General features: G+C 35.5%; 4 protein-coding genes across 4 annotated transcripts in view; 2 read left to right on the top strand and 2 right to left on the bottom strand.

Annotated features, from left to right (window-relative positions):
* Positions 1-373, bottom strand: part of Barc (RRM1_TatSF1_like and RRM2_TatSF1_like domain-containing protein barc) — a 53,727-nt gene extending 53,354 nt beyond the window's left edge. The window contains exon 1 of the mRNA XM_076898374.1: positions 211-373. The gene's annotated coding sequence lies outside the window, so the exon portion shown is untranslated. The remainder of the gene's footprint in view (positions 1-210) is intronic.
* Positions 1-15,879, top strand: part of LOC143425503 (beta-galactosidase) — a 188,880-nt gene that overhangs the window by 135,762 nt on the left and 37,239 nt on the right. The gene's annotated exons all lie outside the window — the stretch shown is intronic.
* LOC143425501 (uncharacterized) lies at positions 1,181-11,432 on the top strand. The gene is made up of 12 exons (XM_076898364.1): positions 1,181-1,364; positions 5,401-5,526; positions 7,247-7,339; positions 7,522-7,584; positions 8,246-8,569; positions 8,639-8,791; positions 8,874-9,038; positions 9,177-9,298; positions 9,390-9,476; positions 9,541-10,606; positions 10,684-10,781; positions 10,879-11,432. Exons 1-12 carry the CDS (start codon positions 1,334-1,336, stop codon positions 10,900-10,902), a joined length of 2,352 nt encoding a protein of 783 aa, XP_076754479.1. The 5' UTR covers positions 1,181-1,333; the 3' UTR covers positions 10,903-11,432.
* Positions 11,735-15,047, bottom strand: Y-f (yellow-f). Its single transcript, XM_076898375.1, has 6 exons — positions 14,860-15,047; positions 13,886-14,149; positions 13,576-13,775; positions 13,275-13,482; positions 12,805-13,140; positions 11,735-12,078 (listed from the first exon to the last, which is right to left on the bottom strand). The coding sequence occupies exons 2-6, from the start codon at positions 14,145-14,147 to the stop codon at positions 11,867-11,869; spliced, it is 1,218 nt and encodes a 405-aa protein (XP_076754490.1). The 5' UTR covers positions 14,148-14,149; positions 14,860-15,047; the 3' UTR covers positions 11,735-11,866.

Genomic DNA, 15,879 nt, shown 5'->3' with positions numbered 1-15,879 from the left:
GACACAAGAACGCAACGTTTAACATTATTGTAGAGAATTTGTATTTTTCTAAATTGTACATGCTAAATAAAATTCACTCACACTAATTGATTAGTTAATAATATCGCAATTTCCCACGGACCATGAAAATGTTACGCCAAAATGTAAAAACGTTTTAACATAGGTTAGACAGCTATAGTATACGAGAATCAATATTAATGTCAATCTTACCGTTTAAACCTTCATTAGTTCTTCACAATACTAGTAACATAGGCAACATTTATTCTTGTCAAAAAATAGAATTTCTTCGATAAGAAACAAACAGTAGTTCCTTGAATTTGACAGTAACGCACTACACGACACACGTTGGAACACGTTCGCGACACTAATGCGCTCTATACGACATTCTAGAACCTATTTTCACACTCGTGCCGATAAAGCATGTTCCAATCAATGTCTGTTTTGAATGATTAAATTTATAATTTTCTTTTACATATTTATTAATATAACATTGATAGAAATCCAGCTTAGACAAAATACGTATGTTACAAGAAAGATTTTTTAACATGTTTTTATTTAAGCAAAATGAAAATTAAAAAATAATATAATTTCTACATAAGATATTTTCAAATTATTTTATTTAACAATTTTTTTTCTATTTAATAGACTTGTAATCATTAAACTAAACATAGAAAATTTGTACTTTTGTACATATTCTGAGCGATCATTTAAAAAAGCACTATCCGAATCTCATTCTAATCGCTTGAAATAAGCATTCTCCATTTAGAAGTTGACAAAAGAACATCCAATGAGTACAACTTACAATTCCAGACCCTTAAATATCGATGTATCACACAATCATTTGCCACTTTAAGCACCCCTATTTGTCTAACCAACACACCCCCAAGCCCAACCACGCATACTCGACCAAACTTCATTACTCTAATTCTTTCCATACCTTTCAATCCTATTAGTCTAACTACTCGACAGCGAAGAAAAAGAAAAAAATGCGTAATTGTGTCTGTAAACTACGAGGAAAGGAAAACTTCATGATTGAATACACAGGTGCAGCGCTGCAACCGGGCGTTGAATATTGGATGATATTCGGAAGTGGCGACACGCGAATGAACGCGAAAACAGCGGCGGCGCATGTTGTTTTTAATTTCCACGCGAAAACACAACGGTGGCAAACGATCGCTCTCATTCTTATCGTTGGAACACACACGTCCGGCGTGGTTGCCATTAGAAATTGATTTCCAGTTGCCAGGCAACGTTCAGTTTAAGTTGCCACCATGATAGCCCATGCCTGACCGGCAGTTAGTCGGCCGCAAGTTCCGCCGCGCAACGTGTTACCATGGGCTTGCCGGACCTAGAGACGATACCTGGTAAAACGTTCTACGAAAATGCACGCATCATGCACGATTTAACGCACCTACCACAGTTCTCATGCAACCAACACTTTTCGTAAAGCATAACGCTGTTTTTATTCAAACGGATGCTGTTCTCGTACACTTTTCACCGCGCCGGTGTACCACCGTCAAATTTAAGTGAAGATATCATAGACTTGGAAAATTTGAAATTCACCACAGATGTAATAGATGTGAACAATAATAATTTATTTTATTTGCAGCTAATCGAAACGTGATTTTAAGTTTTTATTAAAAAAAGAAGAAGTCCAGTTTGATTTATATGAAAATTATGCGTGAAACAAGATTGGCCTATATTCCTGAAATGTTTTATATTTTATAATCGGGTAGTTTTGTACTTTTTATTTTCTAAATACAAGTATTGTATATGTATATTCTGAAAATACTTACGCAGTTAGAATGCGTTTTGTGTATTCATAAAAAGTCAGAAGAATTGTAGTTTGATAGCTAACGAACGATAACGCGTCTAATGTAATACATTAACTACACATTATAGAAATTACATAAAACATTGTCACGAATAGAGTTCCAAGTCAATGGATTATCATTTTGAGAAATAACGATATTATACGGAACACGTGGAAGAAACTGTCCTATTGTATCACTTGAAAAGAAGAAATTAGCTTGCACGTTCATTATATTATACTATGAAACACCGCGGAACTATTACCTATGCATGAACGTTACACATACGTTAGAAAAAGAATGTATCAGTAATTATATTCCTTGCTGCCGCTTTTACGGAAATGTGGGCTGCCATGTGCGTACCGAGAAAATTATTCCGTGACACGATTGAACTGTAAAATTACACCTAATCGTGCAAAACAAATTGTACGAGTTACTGCACGATGAAAAGAGGTTGAAGAATTTAAAAAACACTTACAATTAAACGTGATACAGAACAGCACGCTCTTTGGATATTTATTTCGCACATATATTTGTATTGGTATAAAAGAATGTGTAATTATTGAACGATTCTATTATATTTCATTAAAAGACTTCTTCACACTTTCAAACTTTACACCTGCTATAATTTACTTGCTGTGCTAGATATTTCATACAATTTGTAATTTATTGTTGCAAAAATTAATTTCGATTTTAGTTGTGTCAGAACGTGTAATGAAAATTGATGTATTAACTTCTGGCAGATGATATACGATCTCTTCTGCAGTGTACCGTACAGAACGATTGTATTATTGATTCGACACCCTGTCTCGATATTATACGATATAATATTGAAAAAATATATTTAATAGCTACAATATACCTTCACAGAAAAGTTTGCGATATAAAAATCGAAACGTAATGCAGACTGTTCGATCATAATCTAATAAACTTTTCGCGTTCAATCGGGTTTTGGAAAAAAAAAGGAAAACACACCAGTAGCTGAGAGTATGGGATAGAAATTTAAATGTTTCAATTGATTCGGTTCATGAACGCGTACATTTTGAACTATTTTCGTGGGTGTTAAACCATGCATCGCCGGGTTAACGACCTGACGGAGTTCCAGTGACTAGAAAATGAGCGCATCGATGATATCGGCACAACGAATTTACTATCTTGCATGTCGCGTTCCGAAATAAGGACACGTTCCACATGGAACAACTGTGAGTAATAACTACAACCGTGTTATATTTTACTATACAATTCTACCTAACGTTCCCTGGCCAATAGTATTTACGTGAAGCTATTGTAGGCTGCAAAAGGGTAATGATGTTGAACGTGACTTAAAGTGTTTGAGGATTGATGGTAGAAATTTAAAAAAGCTAAATATTTAAAGTAAAATTTAAGGAAAAATAAGGTTTAAAATAAGGAATGTTCGTTCGTTACATACTTACTGAAAAAAGTGGATCCAATTAGTCATTGTTCCATTTTCTTTGTTGAACAGAAAATAACACCACTATTAGGAATAATATTCATTATCATTTCTTGACCAATTTGATACTGTTTATTACAAGAAAAGCTTATTTTACGAACTTTCATTTATGTTCGTGTCATTAAACGTGAAAAAATCCCTGACCAGCTCTGTAGGCATTAAATAAAGTTCCATTCCTGGAAACGTCATTACCGTTGACCTACACACCACTCAGCGCGTCAAACTTTTTCCCATCCCCTTGGAGTTCCATTGGCGCGCGTAAATTTTCGTCAACCGGAGTCCTGAAAACGCCATTTGATACTGTAATTGGCAATTAAAGTCATCGTAGATAAAGAACAACACGTTCCCGCATGAAAGATGAATGCGCGATGCATTATGCAAAGGAACGACGTTTGAACTTTTGATAAGAAGAACATAAACGCGAGCTCCGCGAAGGATTTACACCAAGTTGTTGCATCACTGACCTTTAAAAGCGAGGAACTAAAATTATCGCTACCTTGTTTCGCGACTAGCCACTGGTCATTGGCGATACACTGTAATTCCAACAAAATCGAGCAAACTTCCATAATCACCCTTGTTTTCTCTATTTCGTTCAGCTGAAACCGCAGATTTGTAACCCCTTTCAATTATAGATGACAGTTATGATCAGACGAAGGTCTTAAAGATTCATTCGATTCAGGACTATACCGTGTACGATTATAACACGTAAAAGCCGCAATACAACTATGAATGGAACATAAAATTCTTTGAATCTGTCATTTACATTCCGTTCATTCTAGATCCCATTTCGCGCGCTTCGATTTAAGCACGCACAGTGTTTAATGTCTTTCGTCATGCGTCGAAAGGTATTATGGAAATTAGTCTTGGAATCATATTTTCAATTTAAATGAGAGATCGAATCTTTTAGGAAAAGAAAATGTAAATGTTTATCTTGGACCGTTTATCGTAAATATATAAACTATGAAGGTATAATAAAAATTGTGCTACATTCTTAAAGTTTTTCGGCTTTTAAGCTGTTCCAACGTGAAGCGTAAGTAATTTCAAATACATTAATCAGGCATGTAGGAATACATAAAATTGACTTGGCTTAAAAATGTTAACGTAGAAATATGATCTCTACTACAAAACTGTATGGGTATTCCCATATTATCTTCTATAATATTTCGATAAAAGAAAAACCATCATTTTTTTCGGTCATTCGTGTAGAAAAATAATATACAGGCTAACAGTAGAATGACAAACATAGTATCAAAAGTGGAACGATACTTTACATATTCTGAACAGCAAAGCTTTTTCTGTGCTTTTAATAATTAGAAAAGAAATACTAACGCATCGTTAACTAACGCTAATTCGCGAGTACTCGAGTCCGAAGGTACACACGATACTAGCGTAGCAAAGTCTGATTTTACATCGCATGGACAAACAAGTTCGCAGGTTTCTTACGTTGCGAACAAACATCGATAGCTTAATCTCTCTAATACTTCGTGTCCATGTCGCTTATTGTTAATCCTAGATTCGGTCTAGCTGAACGTAGATCCTTCCCCAGATCCAGATTATTGCAGCAATTATTGCTTTATCTGATCAAAGAAGCCAGCTACGATGCCGGGTCCTTGAATTTCAAATGAATATATATTACTGTTCTTTGGCCCCAGCATTTTCGACGTGCGAAGCCGCCGTTTTACGTAGTGACGCGTGCGTCCATAACATTAAAGGAACATTTTTGCCGGATCCTTTATGGTAGTCGCACGATTCTCGCACGACGACGCGTCGGACGTTTCGTGCCAGACGTAAAAAGGAGAGTGCCGATTCGTCCTTTGATATCACGCTATCGCGTTAACCTCCTTAAATAAATCATTGGAGATTTAGCACGTCACTTTTTTTTTGTTAACGAACATTGCCAACGGCGAGATGATAGATAGGCTGTATTTAAATTTAGAGAAAGATAACACGAAATCTGGGAAAGCCCTTTAAAGAGGAAATGGTTGTTGTATTACTTTGGACGGATGTTAAGTAGGCAGCTTGTAATGGAATAATTTATATGTCGTTCAAAAAGTTTTATCTAAGTGTAAGCATGCGAGTATAAATAATTTACGCACGGAAATTTGTGTAATCTTTCAGAAACGGGTGCCGTGTTCACGGTTGGACGCAGCAGATTTGCAGACAACGTTGCATCCCACTTTTTCATACGCAAGGATCCGGTGGTCTCTATTACTTGCGGGGATGAACATTCCGCTGTCATTTGTCGTAAGTTAATCAAAAATGGATCTCGTAATTGCCAGTATATCGCACAGTGAACAAAACTGTCATTCCAAATCTTTCTACATTTCAGTTTAATCAAACACATCTTATTTTAACAGTCTAATGCGATTACATTCCTCTGCCTCGATGTTCTTTAATTCTTTGATGTTCATTTATTGTTACTATTCCTATCGAACAACAGTTATTCTATTAATAGTCACCCATGAAAAATAAAGCACACGCCTACGATAAAAGACGCGAAGGCTTCAGAGATGGCTCAATAAACGGAAATTGTGTCATGAATCATAAGCGTAAGAAAGTATATTACAATCGATGCCACAAATCCGTTGGTTATAGTTACTTTGTCGTATATCAATCTTTGTCACAAAACGGCTATTTCCCCCTCAATCGTCCTCTTACTCTACCTATAGGTACGTACACAGTCGAGTCGGTGCTTCTTAAGGTGAACTTAATTTCACGTATTTATGAAAGTTTTCGCAGAACGCATCAAACGTTAACTGAATATCTTATGCGTTACCCTATTGATTCGAACACGACTGGTCTTGATTTTAAAGGAAATCAATAGGTGTGCACGTGAATGACTGTAAACGTCTCAATGATAGCGAGCTTGCACGTGGCCATGTTTTATTGTCCCTTTAAATACCTTCGACATAGCGTTTTCCCAAAAATGTATCAGCGTAACCAACATATCGATTAGAAATGTACTTCATTCTATATTTTATTACCGTGCTGATATATATATCTGTACAGAGCACAATTTTTCCTATCTCTGTTTTTCTCATTGGTTCACAACGGACTCGTGGACGATAATTAACATAAAGCAGCTTATTTTCATCCTATGACGATATTCGTAAATTCGCTTTAACTTCTTGCATGCCAGTCCACCTATATCGCATACTTTACTTACGTCACGATAATATCATGATTTATAAGCACTAAAGATATTGTAAATCGTAATTACTATCAATAAAAAAACAAAATATAACGTGATTTAGTAACACGTGTCGTCCGTACCGAGGCAATATTTTCATTCCGACTAGACAACAGAAATTCTTTTAAACTAGTACCTCGTTACCTAACTTCAACTTCTCCGTTCAACAAGTTCAAAATGAAATAATTCGTTCTTAACTTTTAATCTAGGATGAACTTCTGGTTTGAAATTTAATCCGAGGAGGAGGTCACGAGTTGCATAGTTTTTTATGAATAATTCACAAGTGTTGGTTCGCCCTGACGTTGGTCCGCCAGTTTCTGTAGAAAATGGCCAGGATCGAGTAACTAACATGATTTACAGCTTCTGTAGCATAGCCCGCGAAGAAGGTACAGTCGACCTGTAGTTCTAAAGGGATAGCCACTGTCCGGTAAATCGATATGGCCACGCAATGTTCTAGCATGTAACATACCTATACAAACCGAGTCGGCATACTGTTATTATCAACAGTTCTGGTTAATCGTGAAATTATCTAAGCACGTGAACTTCATTTTTCCTTTCGTTGCGATATCAGCGAAAATGATCTCGTATAATGAATCGTCTAAAAACCAACTTAATGACGCGAGGGAAATATAATTGAACAGAGGAAATATGCATTACTTGCACGTATAATTTTTTATTTTATGACGTAAATCAAACGTTGGTATTGATTGGATCGCGCGAGAATAATTGCAGATCGTTCGTGCTGAATCAAAAACTGGATTTTCTTATCTTTAGAAAGTGGCAGACTCTTCGTTTTTGGGAGCAACGATTGGGGTCAACTCGGTCTCGGGCACAAGAATCATATCGGTAAACCATCTTGTGTGAAAGGTTCGTACGTATGTTGTTTGATATAATGATAAGATGTACTCGTAAAGGAAAATATTGTTTTTCTACAAATGATATAATTAAGTTCATTCTTCTTTAAATATGTAAATATCTAGAATAAATGTTATATCATTAACACATCCATTTAACATTGATATTTATGGTGGAAACCACTTAATTTTCAGCTCTAAAGCCGGAAAAGGTCACATACGTCGCATGTGGACGAGCTCACACGCTAATTTGCACAGGTAAGACATCGTTTACATTTATACCAGTACGCAGATACCAAAAGCCTTATAAATATAGCAACATTGTATACTGTGTGCAATTGCATACGTAGCATTGCATGCTCGAAGCTATTCTATCGCGCCAGTCATTCAACTTTCAACTTACGAATATCTCCTCTACGGTGCTTTCCTTTCACGTGAAAATTACTACTACAGACTCCTTGTTTAATAAGCTATCGATAAACGTTAAAGTCCTGTTCACACAAAGGTAAAGTATCTAATTCACGGATTAAATTACTCTTATCTATTTGCCCGTTTTAAGTGGCAACGAGATAATACTTGGTACACCACTCGAGAAGATTCGTCGCTTGATAATGTTATGTTTCAAGAAACGAAAATTACTCATAACTACGTTTTTAGCTACAAACCATGCCAACGCTGTATTTTTCATTCCAAAGATATATATCTTTTTCTCGTTAAGAACCATATCATCACGATTTACGTAACAACGTCATTTCCCATTGTTAATTACTCTAATGCCCTTCCAATTTTAGAACTACCGTTACCATTATATTTAAAAACTTCGTACTTCTCTTCACCAATTAATAGCACCGTATAATGATAGATTTGTAGAAAATGAATGCATATAAGTATGTAAGTGAGAGAAGTTCCAACGTTTCAGATGCACAGAAAATTTTCGCCTGTGGCAGTGACCAGGAAGGCCAACTGGGTCGTGGGACGTCTGCAATCGGTGATTCCTCGAGTACACCCGTATTGGTGTACGATTCGGGAACGACCGGATCAGAGATTGTCCAAATTGCTGCTGGTTCCCATCATTCGCTCGCTCTTACCAATAGCGGTGGTGTCCTCGCATGGGGCAGCAACCTTGAAGGACAATTGGGACTTCCAGATGTATCTGGTCTGATGAACAAACCAACCATGGTGCACATCCCAGAACCTGTAAAAAAAATTTCCGCTGGTTATTACCATTCTACATTCTTGACAGGTAAATAGATTGATCTAGTTACTTTTTTTCTTTTTATTTGTGAATGAAATTCCAAAATTACATTTCCAGAAAATGGTCTCGTATACGTTTGCGGCGAGACGGAAAGCGGAAAACTAGGGATCGACGTCAACTTCTCCACTCAAACTGCACCTAAACAGATGCAATTACCGTGTCCAGCAATAGACGTAGCTTGCGGTGGCCATCATACCGTCATTTTAGCAGGTATGCTTAATTGTTTCAACTGCTCGACGCGTCCTAAACATTTTATTCCGGTGACCAACGATACGTTTCTCGTGTTCCGCAGAAAATGGAAATTTGTATTGCACGGGAAACAATTCGAACGGTCAGCTTGGTTTGGGGACAAACTTCGCAGAACTTCATGCACCGAAACTTCTTCCACGTGGCGCGATACAAAATGAAAGGGTCACTCGAATTTCTTGCGGTGAAAGTCACACTGCCATTGTGACGGGTAAATACTGATACAAATTTTATTAATCGTTGCTCATCCAAGAGTAACAGAGTACCCACCTACTGTTATTACTGAGTAATCAATCTATTATAAAAAGTGGTTGTATCTTAGTTTTCTAATATTGATTTTTCGCGATAGATTCTGGAAAGCTTTACACATGTGGTGATGGTAGGCACGGAAAATTAGGCTTGGAAGAAAACGAGAACAACGTCCATGAATTAACATTCGTTGCAAGATACACGGAACTCTTTGTTTTGGATGTAAATATACATATACACGCTATTTCATTTACCATTATATACCATACAAGCATAATTGAACAGATGGTTAACAATTTTAAAATTTTCAAAGGTTGCCTGCGGTGGCTGTCACACAATTTTAGTTGGTCGAAGACGTGAAACAACCAGTACGCAAAAAGATATGGATAATTCTCAAATGGTAATAATAAAATATAATATGACAATATATATATAAGATTAAAAAAAAAATGTCAATGTTCTAGGAGCACATTCAGAAAAGAAATTCCCTACCGCCACTGAAACTTCCAGTAAACAGACTTCAAAGTGAAACTCACGATGAAAAAGTGAATGAAATAATGAAAGAACAATTAAATCCTGGAAAAGACGATACATCGAGAACGAATCCACAATCGACAATTGAAACAACGTCAGAGGAATCTAAAGATGCAACAAATAGCGTAGATAACGTTCTAAAAGATGACAAAGATTCCATGAACAATATACAAAAAACCGTTACTACTGAAGAAAATACTGAAGAGTCTACGAAAGACTCAGCAGAAGATGTACCATCCACAACGACGAAGGAAACGACAACGGCAGAAGAATCTCAAGAATCGATAGTACAAGACGAAACTCGAAAACGAACGAATGACAATGAAAAATTGGAAATGAAACGAGATACGGAGAATAATATTGAAGAAAAAAAGAACTCGGAATCGATGAACGGCGAACACAATGACAACGAGAACAATAACGAAACGACTGAAAACGATACGCAAAATAATGAAAAGACAACTGAAAAAATGAGTAACGAAGATAATAATGCGAAGGACAAAGACACAACAGACCACACGGAAGCTGGCAGTGAAGATGTTAAATCGGAACCGATGGCAGAGCCAACGAAATCGAATAATGGCGAAGGTCTTGAAGGAAAAACGAGTCCTGAAAGACAGATGTCTCCAACGAACTCCACGCCACCGCCCAAACCACCGAGACTTAAACCTGGGAGTGGTAATTCTTCTACGGAGAGACCATCGTCCATGGAAAAGGAGAACGAAGACGGCAATGAAACAAAAATGGAAAATACCGCGGAGAAGGAATCAGAAAGAACCGAAGAAAACGAATCAGAAAAGAAGGATGTATCAGGGTCCAGGAAATCGTCGACGAAAAGCGGAAGTTCAAAATCGAGGAGGTCAAAAATCAACATGGAGGAGATGATAGAAATAGATAAGCAGACCGACAAAGAAAAAATTGCCGAGGAGGAGAAGATGAACAATGATAATACTCATGATGACGCTGACGTTGTACAGTCGCCACCGCCAAGAACTGGTAAGAAGAATTGAATCAAATTACGGATTATTATTTGTTGTTTGATTGCGTTATATTATCTTCGCTTTATTTTAAAGGTAAAATGTCGAAAATATTTAGAAGCAGTAGAGACAAGAAAGCAGAAGCAATGGAGAACGGTACCAAGGCAACTGGTATTACGAATCACAAACCTAAAGTACGTATAATATTTTTGAACTATATAAGTTTATTTTATTTGTTATCCTTTTTTTTATTGACAGTTTTTCTCATACTTTTATTATACATATTTTCAGTCGAAAACGTGCACTCTTCTGTGATCAAGATGTCTCCAAAACTGTACCATACTTCGTTACATTTTTACAATAGTGCATGACAAACGCGAAATTGGGACCAAGACACGTGATACTGAAAGGTGATTTTATTTATAATTAAGAATAACATTTTTTCCATTATTCATAAAACTATTATGTTTAACGTTAAGATTATTCATGACTTCTTATATTCTGTCAAACAATTGTCAAACAATTTTACTGAACGAAAGTACAATTATTTATGGTAAAAACAACTTTTCAAAAATTTCGAATTTGTTGGTATTCTTCAAGCGATACCATCGTAACGATAACCATACGTCTTCTTTTTCTACTGTAATGTGATCGTCGCTAAATTAAATCATTCCTGATTCTTTAACAATTTTGTAAAATCAGAGTTAACAAAAATGTGTAGACATTTTATAAGTACTTTAAGTAACTGATCTTATACATACTATGTAATGAAAAAATCTCTATGTAATCATAAAATATTACTTGAATGGCGATTACTTTTTGTAAATATAAAGCGTATCGTAACAAAGGATGGGATTTTTATTGAACTTTGTGTCGAGATAAAGGAGACTACCTACAGCATAGTTACAATTAACATTTACTATAACATGTATTCTATACGATCTGCGCAAATCCCGTGTAATCGTTATAACTATTCTTTTGTATAACTGCTGTGAATAAATAAAAGTAGATACAAAGGAATCAGACAAGAAAATATAAACCTTGACTTAATGACGATCGCGGTACAATATTTGCACGATGAATTTCAGTAGTGTCCTAGTATCAGTGAAACACGTATATGTCAACCAATTTAAATTTAGAAAAGGATACAACGATATTTAATATTAGCGCAATTAGTAGTAGATTATAGTAGTAATAATAATGTCTTATAAAATTTAAAAAGTTCATCCATTAAGCATTTTATTAAGGATCATCAGAGAGTCGCGTTATAATCATATCTTTATCTCCATTTGCCGAAATTCAGCATCTTGCAAGCAGCCGTTAACGAATCGAGATTGGCCGCTGTCAGGAAGAAATTACACTTGCTCGGATCGTAATTAGAAAACATAAATTGTGGCAGATTGTCAGAAAGGACGTATAACATGTTGGTGGGTCGATCGATGGCTATATCGTTGGGGAAGATCAACGTCATATTGTCCTGCGCCACGAGAACTGCAAAAGGGAAAAGAAGACAACAGTTAATCAATACGTTGAAGTATTGTTACTTCTCTATGCAAGATATTAGGTGGATTTCCTGGAACGCAATTACGCAACATTCGATCGATGCAAAACAAAATCCGGATAAGGTATCGGTAATTTCCTAGAAATGGCGTAGGAGATATTTTTCCGGAAGAAACTCGGTAACAATCGAATAATCGTTAATAATAGCTGTCGATCAATCCTTAGAAAGACAATTGAATCTTTTGGATCAATTTTTATAAAGACAATTAAATCCTCTGAATCACTAATCTTTAACTATTTTACGATAAAGATTATTGTATAATACAAGAAGTAAAATCGATTAAAAGATACATAGTAAAATTTCTTTGAGTTGTCAGCCTGTATTTAATTCCTAAAACATTAAATAAAAATTCTAGTGTTATGTATAATAAATGTCGTAAAAATAATTAAAAACATTTTTTAGATTGTAGTAAAAAGCGACAAAAATCATGTTAGAAAACGGTACAGCTAGTACTAAGTAGATTCGGCTAGCATTTATCTGTGTAAGGCATCTGGCTGAATCTACTTGCCATTATCCAGACTATCGCGTCGTGCGTCACGATCTTTGTGGAATTGTTCACAATTTCCGAACGTTCGCAAATCAAACGAATGAATTTTAAAGAAAAAAGAGTACAGATACATTCCAATAAACCCATAACCATTTTAATTCATAGTTACCGAAGTTGTTTGGCTCTAATCCAACATTGGTGTCCCAACAAGCGATGCCATTTTTGCTCACTTGAGTGAAGTAATCGATACCAGTGTCCGTGTCGATCAAAGAAGTGGGTCCCTGAGTATTCGGACCTTTCGTACCCTCGACGTGGAAAGCGTAATAATCACTGGATTTCTCTAACGTTTCGTCCTGTAAAACTTCCGTAGACACTGAAAACTCAGTTATACCAGACATCGCATGGAAATACAAGGTTTTGTAGCCATCGCTTCGTGGCGCGGACAAAGACATTCCAAATATCCCATCTGTCCATTGAAATTTGAATCCGCTGATGTCGTAATTTCCTAGGAATCGAAGGGAAAATTATTTCCGTGTGAAATGTTTGAAAACCATTGTCATACGAAGACAATAGTATAACGTGATTTCATTTTTAGAATCTTAACGCGATTAGACCAGCGGTTTCGTCGAAATTGCTTACCGTTTAGAGGATCAAAGTGGAAGAAATTGTGCGTAATTCGCCAGGAATCGTTTTTCGCCCAACTATAAACTACCAAACCGTATGCAGATAAATCGGAAATGTAAGCGTATGAATTTTCACAATTATTCGGATCAGCGTCGACTACTAATTCGGCAAAGAAAGAATTCGGTGTTTGGTCCGATTCTTTTAACGGATAAGTTCTCAATATCTATTGTAACAAAAAAAAAATAGTTCAATTAAATATTGTAACGTCGACTTTAATCGATAGACATAGATTAATGAAACAAGTTTCTTATACTACCTTGTCTGTTTTTAAGTCGATCACGACAATTGTTGCGGGTCGTACAACTGTGCCATTGCCCAAAATATCGTCGATGCCTGTATCGACACCCCACAATCGATTGCAAGCGTCAGATCTGACACGGAAAATACTTATAATACTGTCTGGTGTATTAATATAATTCGTCTGCCAATCTGGATACGGAGTTAACTTCGGTGATTCTACGGAAAACAAGTTTCAAGTTTGAAAATAAATTTCGATAATATTGATTAACCAAAAATGTATTGCGTTTGAATTTCAATTGCGATACTTTAGAGAGAAATTTACATACGCGATTGGTCACTTTTTGAGAAATAATTCAAATTGGAGGCGACGCCGGGTTTCCATCGGGGCACAGTAACGAACACTTTATCATCCCAAATGTGCATACCAAGAGGCATATTGTTCTCCGGTACGTAATCGCCGTTGGATATTAATGTATCTCGAATACTGTCATTTGGAAAATTGTATTCGACATAATTCCATGCGTGAATTATTTTAAATTCCTGACCTTTTGCCACTGCAAACAACGCAACCAACAGTAGGTACCACATATCTGTGAAAAGAGAGATGTTAATCCATACATTTGTTAATTATTCCAGTATTTATTTTATTCAGAATAGTAAAATATCTTAAATTTTTATTATAAAATATTTAAAATCTTTATTTGCTGTCGTAACTCAAATGTAAAAACCGATCTTTGTATTTTTCGCTGAAAGTTGATAAAAATATACAACTTGTATCTTTATTTTTACAGAATATACATAGACGTATGAGATTCTTTTATTGAAAAATTTTTTATTGAAAAATCTTTATCAGTAGACGAATCTCCCAGTAACCACATAACAGTATATTCGAATTCAGATTAAGTGTGTCATCTAGAGTTTGTGCAGCAGTCTGTATTTAAGATGTCTTGCGAAAGAGTCCGATACCTCGAGAATGTAACAGTATTTCGAATTCAGCGAAAGCCTCTCGAAGAGGGGAAATTGCTCCAGAAACACTTTTATTATTATTTTCTTCGCGTTTATAGTCATATCAATTACTTTCATAGGATGTTAACAACATGAAACGAATACTCTAAAATGCCTTTTTCATTATAATTTTAAGAAATAATCCTATGTTAAAGCTAGTCAGTTTCCAACTGAGCTCGAATAAAATATGAATAATTATGAAATAAAATTGAAGAAAAACAGTAAGTAAAATAAATATAAATGTAAAGGAAACAAAGTATTTTGATAAATTATATCTTAAACTATATTCTCTCACCTTTCTCCCAATTTGAAACCCGTCCGTTCGGTTACAAGCTACAGCCGCACTGATCGAGAACAAGCGAAGAACTAAAGGCTAGTTAATGCCAGACGTATAACAGGGTTCGGTACCTGGTGTCCGCTATTCGTATCTGAAGAACGAATTGCCTTTCTGGACACGACAACGGCCCACGGCAGAATGACACTGTTGCTCATCGTGCCATGGTACTTTATATAGCTACGTTCATATTTTTTCGAATGTCTGCGATCAAGATCCAAACTGAAAATGTCCTCATTTCATATCTGGGGATTTAAACGTCGTTGATCGTGACGTTTAGAAGACGGTAATTACTTAAGGTTTAATTAAAATATTGTTCACTTTATGCGCATTCAGAATTCTGTGAATATTTTAGTGGTCAATGAATTTCAAAGTGCCGAAACACTTGACTCAAACAAGTTATCTTTAATTTTATTGTCACGGATGTTGCCAAAAAAATGAAGACCTTGAACGATGAAAGATTAAAGAATTACATAAATGTATTCAATAAGCGTAGCAATAAAAAATAAAAAATTAAAATTATAAATATACCATAGCGCCGTAAGGAATTGTTTTACAATTAATAATGCAACTTTAAAAACTGAATAAAAGATTATACCATACAAAGTACGAATAAAATGATATTTATATTGCATATGTCAATGAAAATCATAATAAAATGATAACTTTTTAAAAACTCGTGTTACATAAAATGCTACTGGTACTGTCAGTGTAATTTCCGCCAATTATGACACACAACTTTTGTTGCATTTCCGTAAAAATCAGAACAATCAAACCATCGTCACAGAACTTTTTAAAGTTTAAACCATTTCATCCGGTAAACGGAAATACATTCAATAGCGTACATAATACGTAACATTTCCTACGCGTAATCATCTCTCGTAAATAAGTACTCGATTTAATATCTTTATATATCAATGTCTCAAATATACATGACGATTCTCTTGGAATAATTATTTAATTTTTCAAAAGTTTATTCTA

This window comes from Xylocopa sonorina, chromosome 7, assembly GCF_050948175.1.
Source record: "Xylocopa sonorina isolate GNS202 chromosome 7, iyXylSono1_principal, whole genome shotgun sequence".
Classification (NCBI taxonomy): Eukaryota; Metazoa; Arthropoda; class Insecta; order Hymenoptera; family Apidae; genus Xylocopa; species Xylocopa sonorina.
This window is presented reverse-complemented; position numbering and strand designations above follow the sequence as displayed.

What these genes read in the sequence shown, in the direction of transcription:
- Y-f (XM_076898375.1), bottom strand. Translation starts at nt 14,147, where the DNA reads ATGTGGTACCTACTGTTGGTTGCGTTGTTTGCAGTGGCAAAAGGTCAG. An exon ending in CTCAAAAAGTGACCAATCGC is followed by an intron (nt 13,776 to 13,885) that starts GTATGTAAATTT and finishes TGTTTTCCGTAG; the next exon opens with AATCACCGAAGTTAACTCCG. An exon ending in ATTAGAGCCAAACAACTTCG is followed by an intron (nt 12,079 to 12,804) that starts GTAACTATGAAT and finishes TCCCTTTTGCAG; the next exon opens with TTCTCGTGGCGCAGGACAAT.
- LOC143425501 (XM_076898364.1), top strand. Translation starts at nt 1,334, where the DNA reads ATGGGCTTGCCGGACCTAGAGACGATACCTG. An exon ending in CCATTCTACATTCTTGACAG is followed by an intron (nt 8,570 to 8,638) that starts GTAAATAGATTG and finishes TTACATTTCCAG; the next exon opens with AAAATGGTCTCGTATACGTT. An exon ending in CGGAACTCTTTGTTTTGGAT is followed by an intron (nt 9,299 to 9,389) that starts GTAAATATACAT and finishes AAATTTTCAAAG; the next exon opens with GTTGCCTGCGGTGGCTGTCA.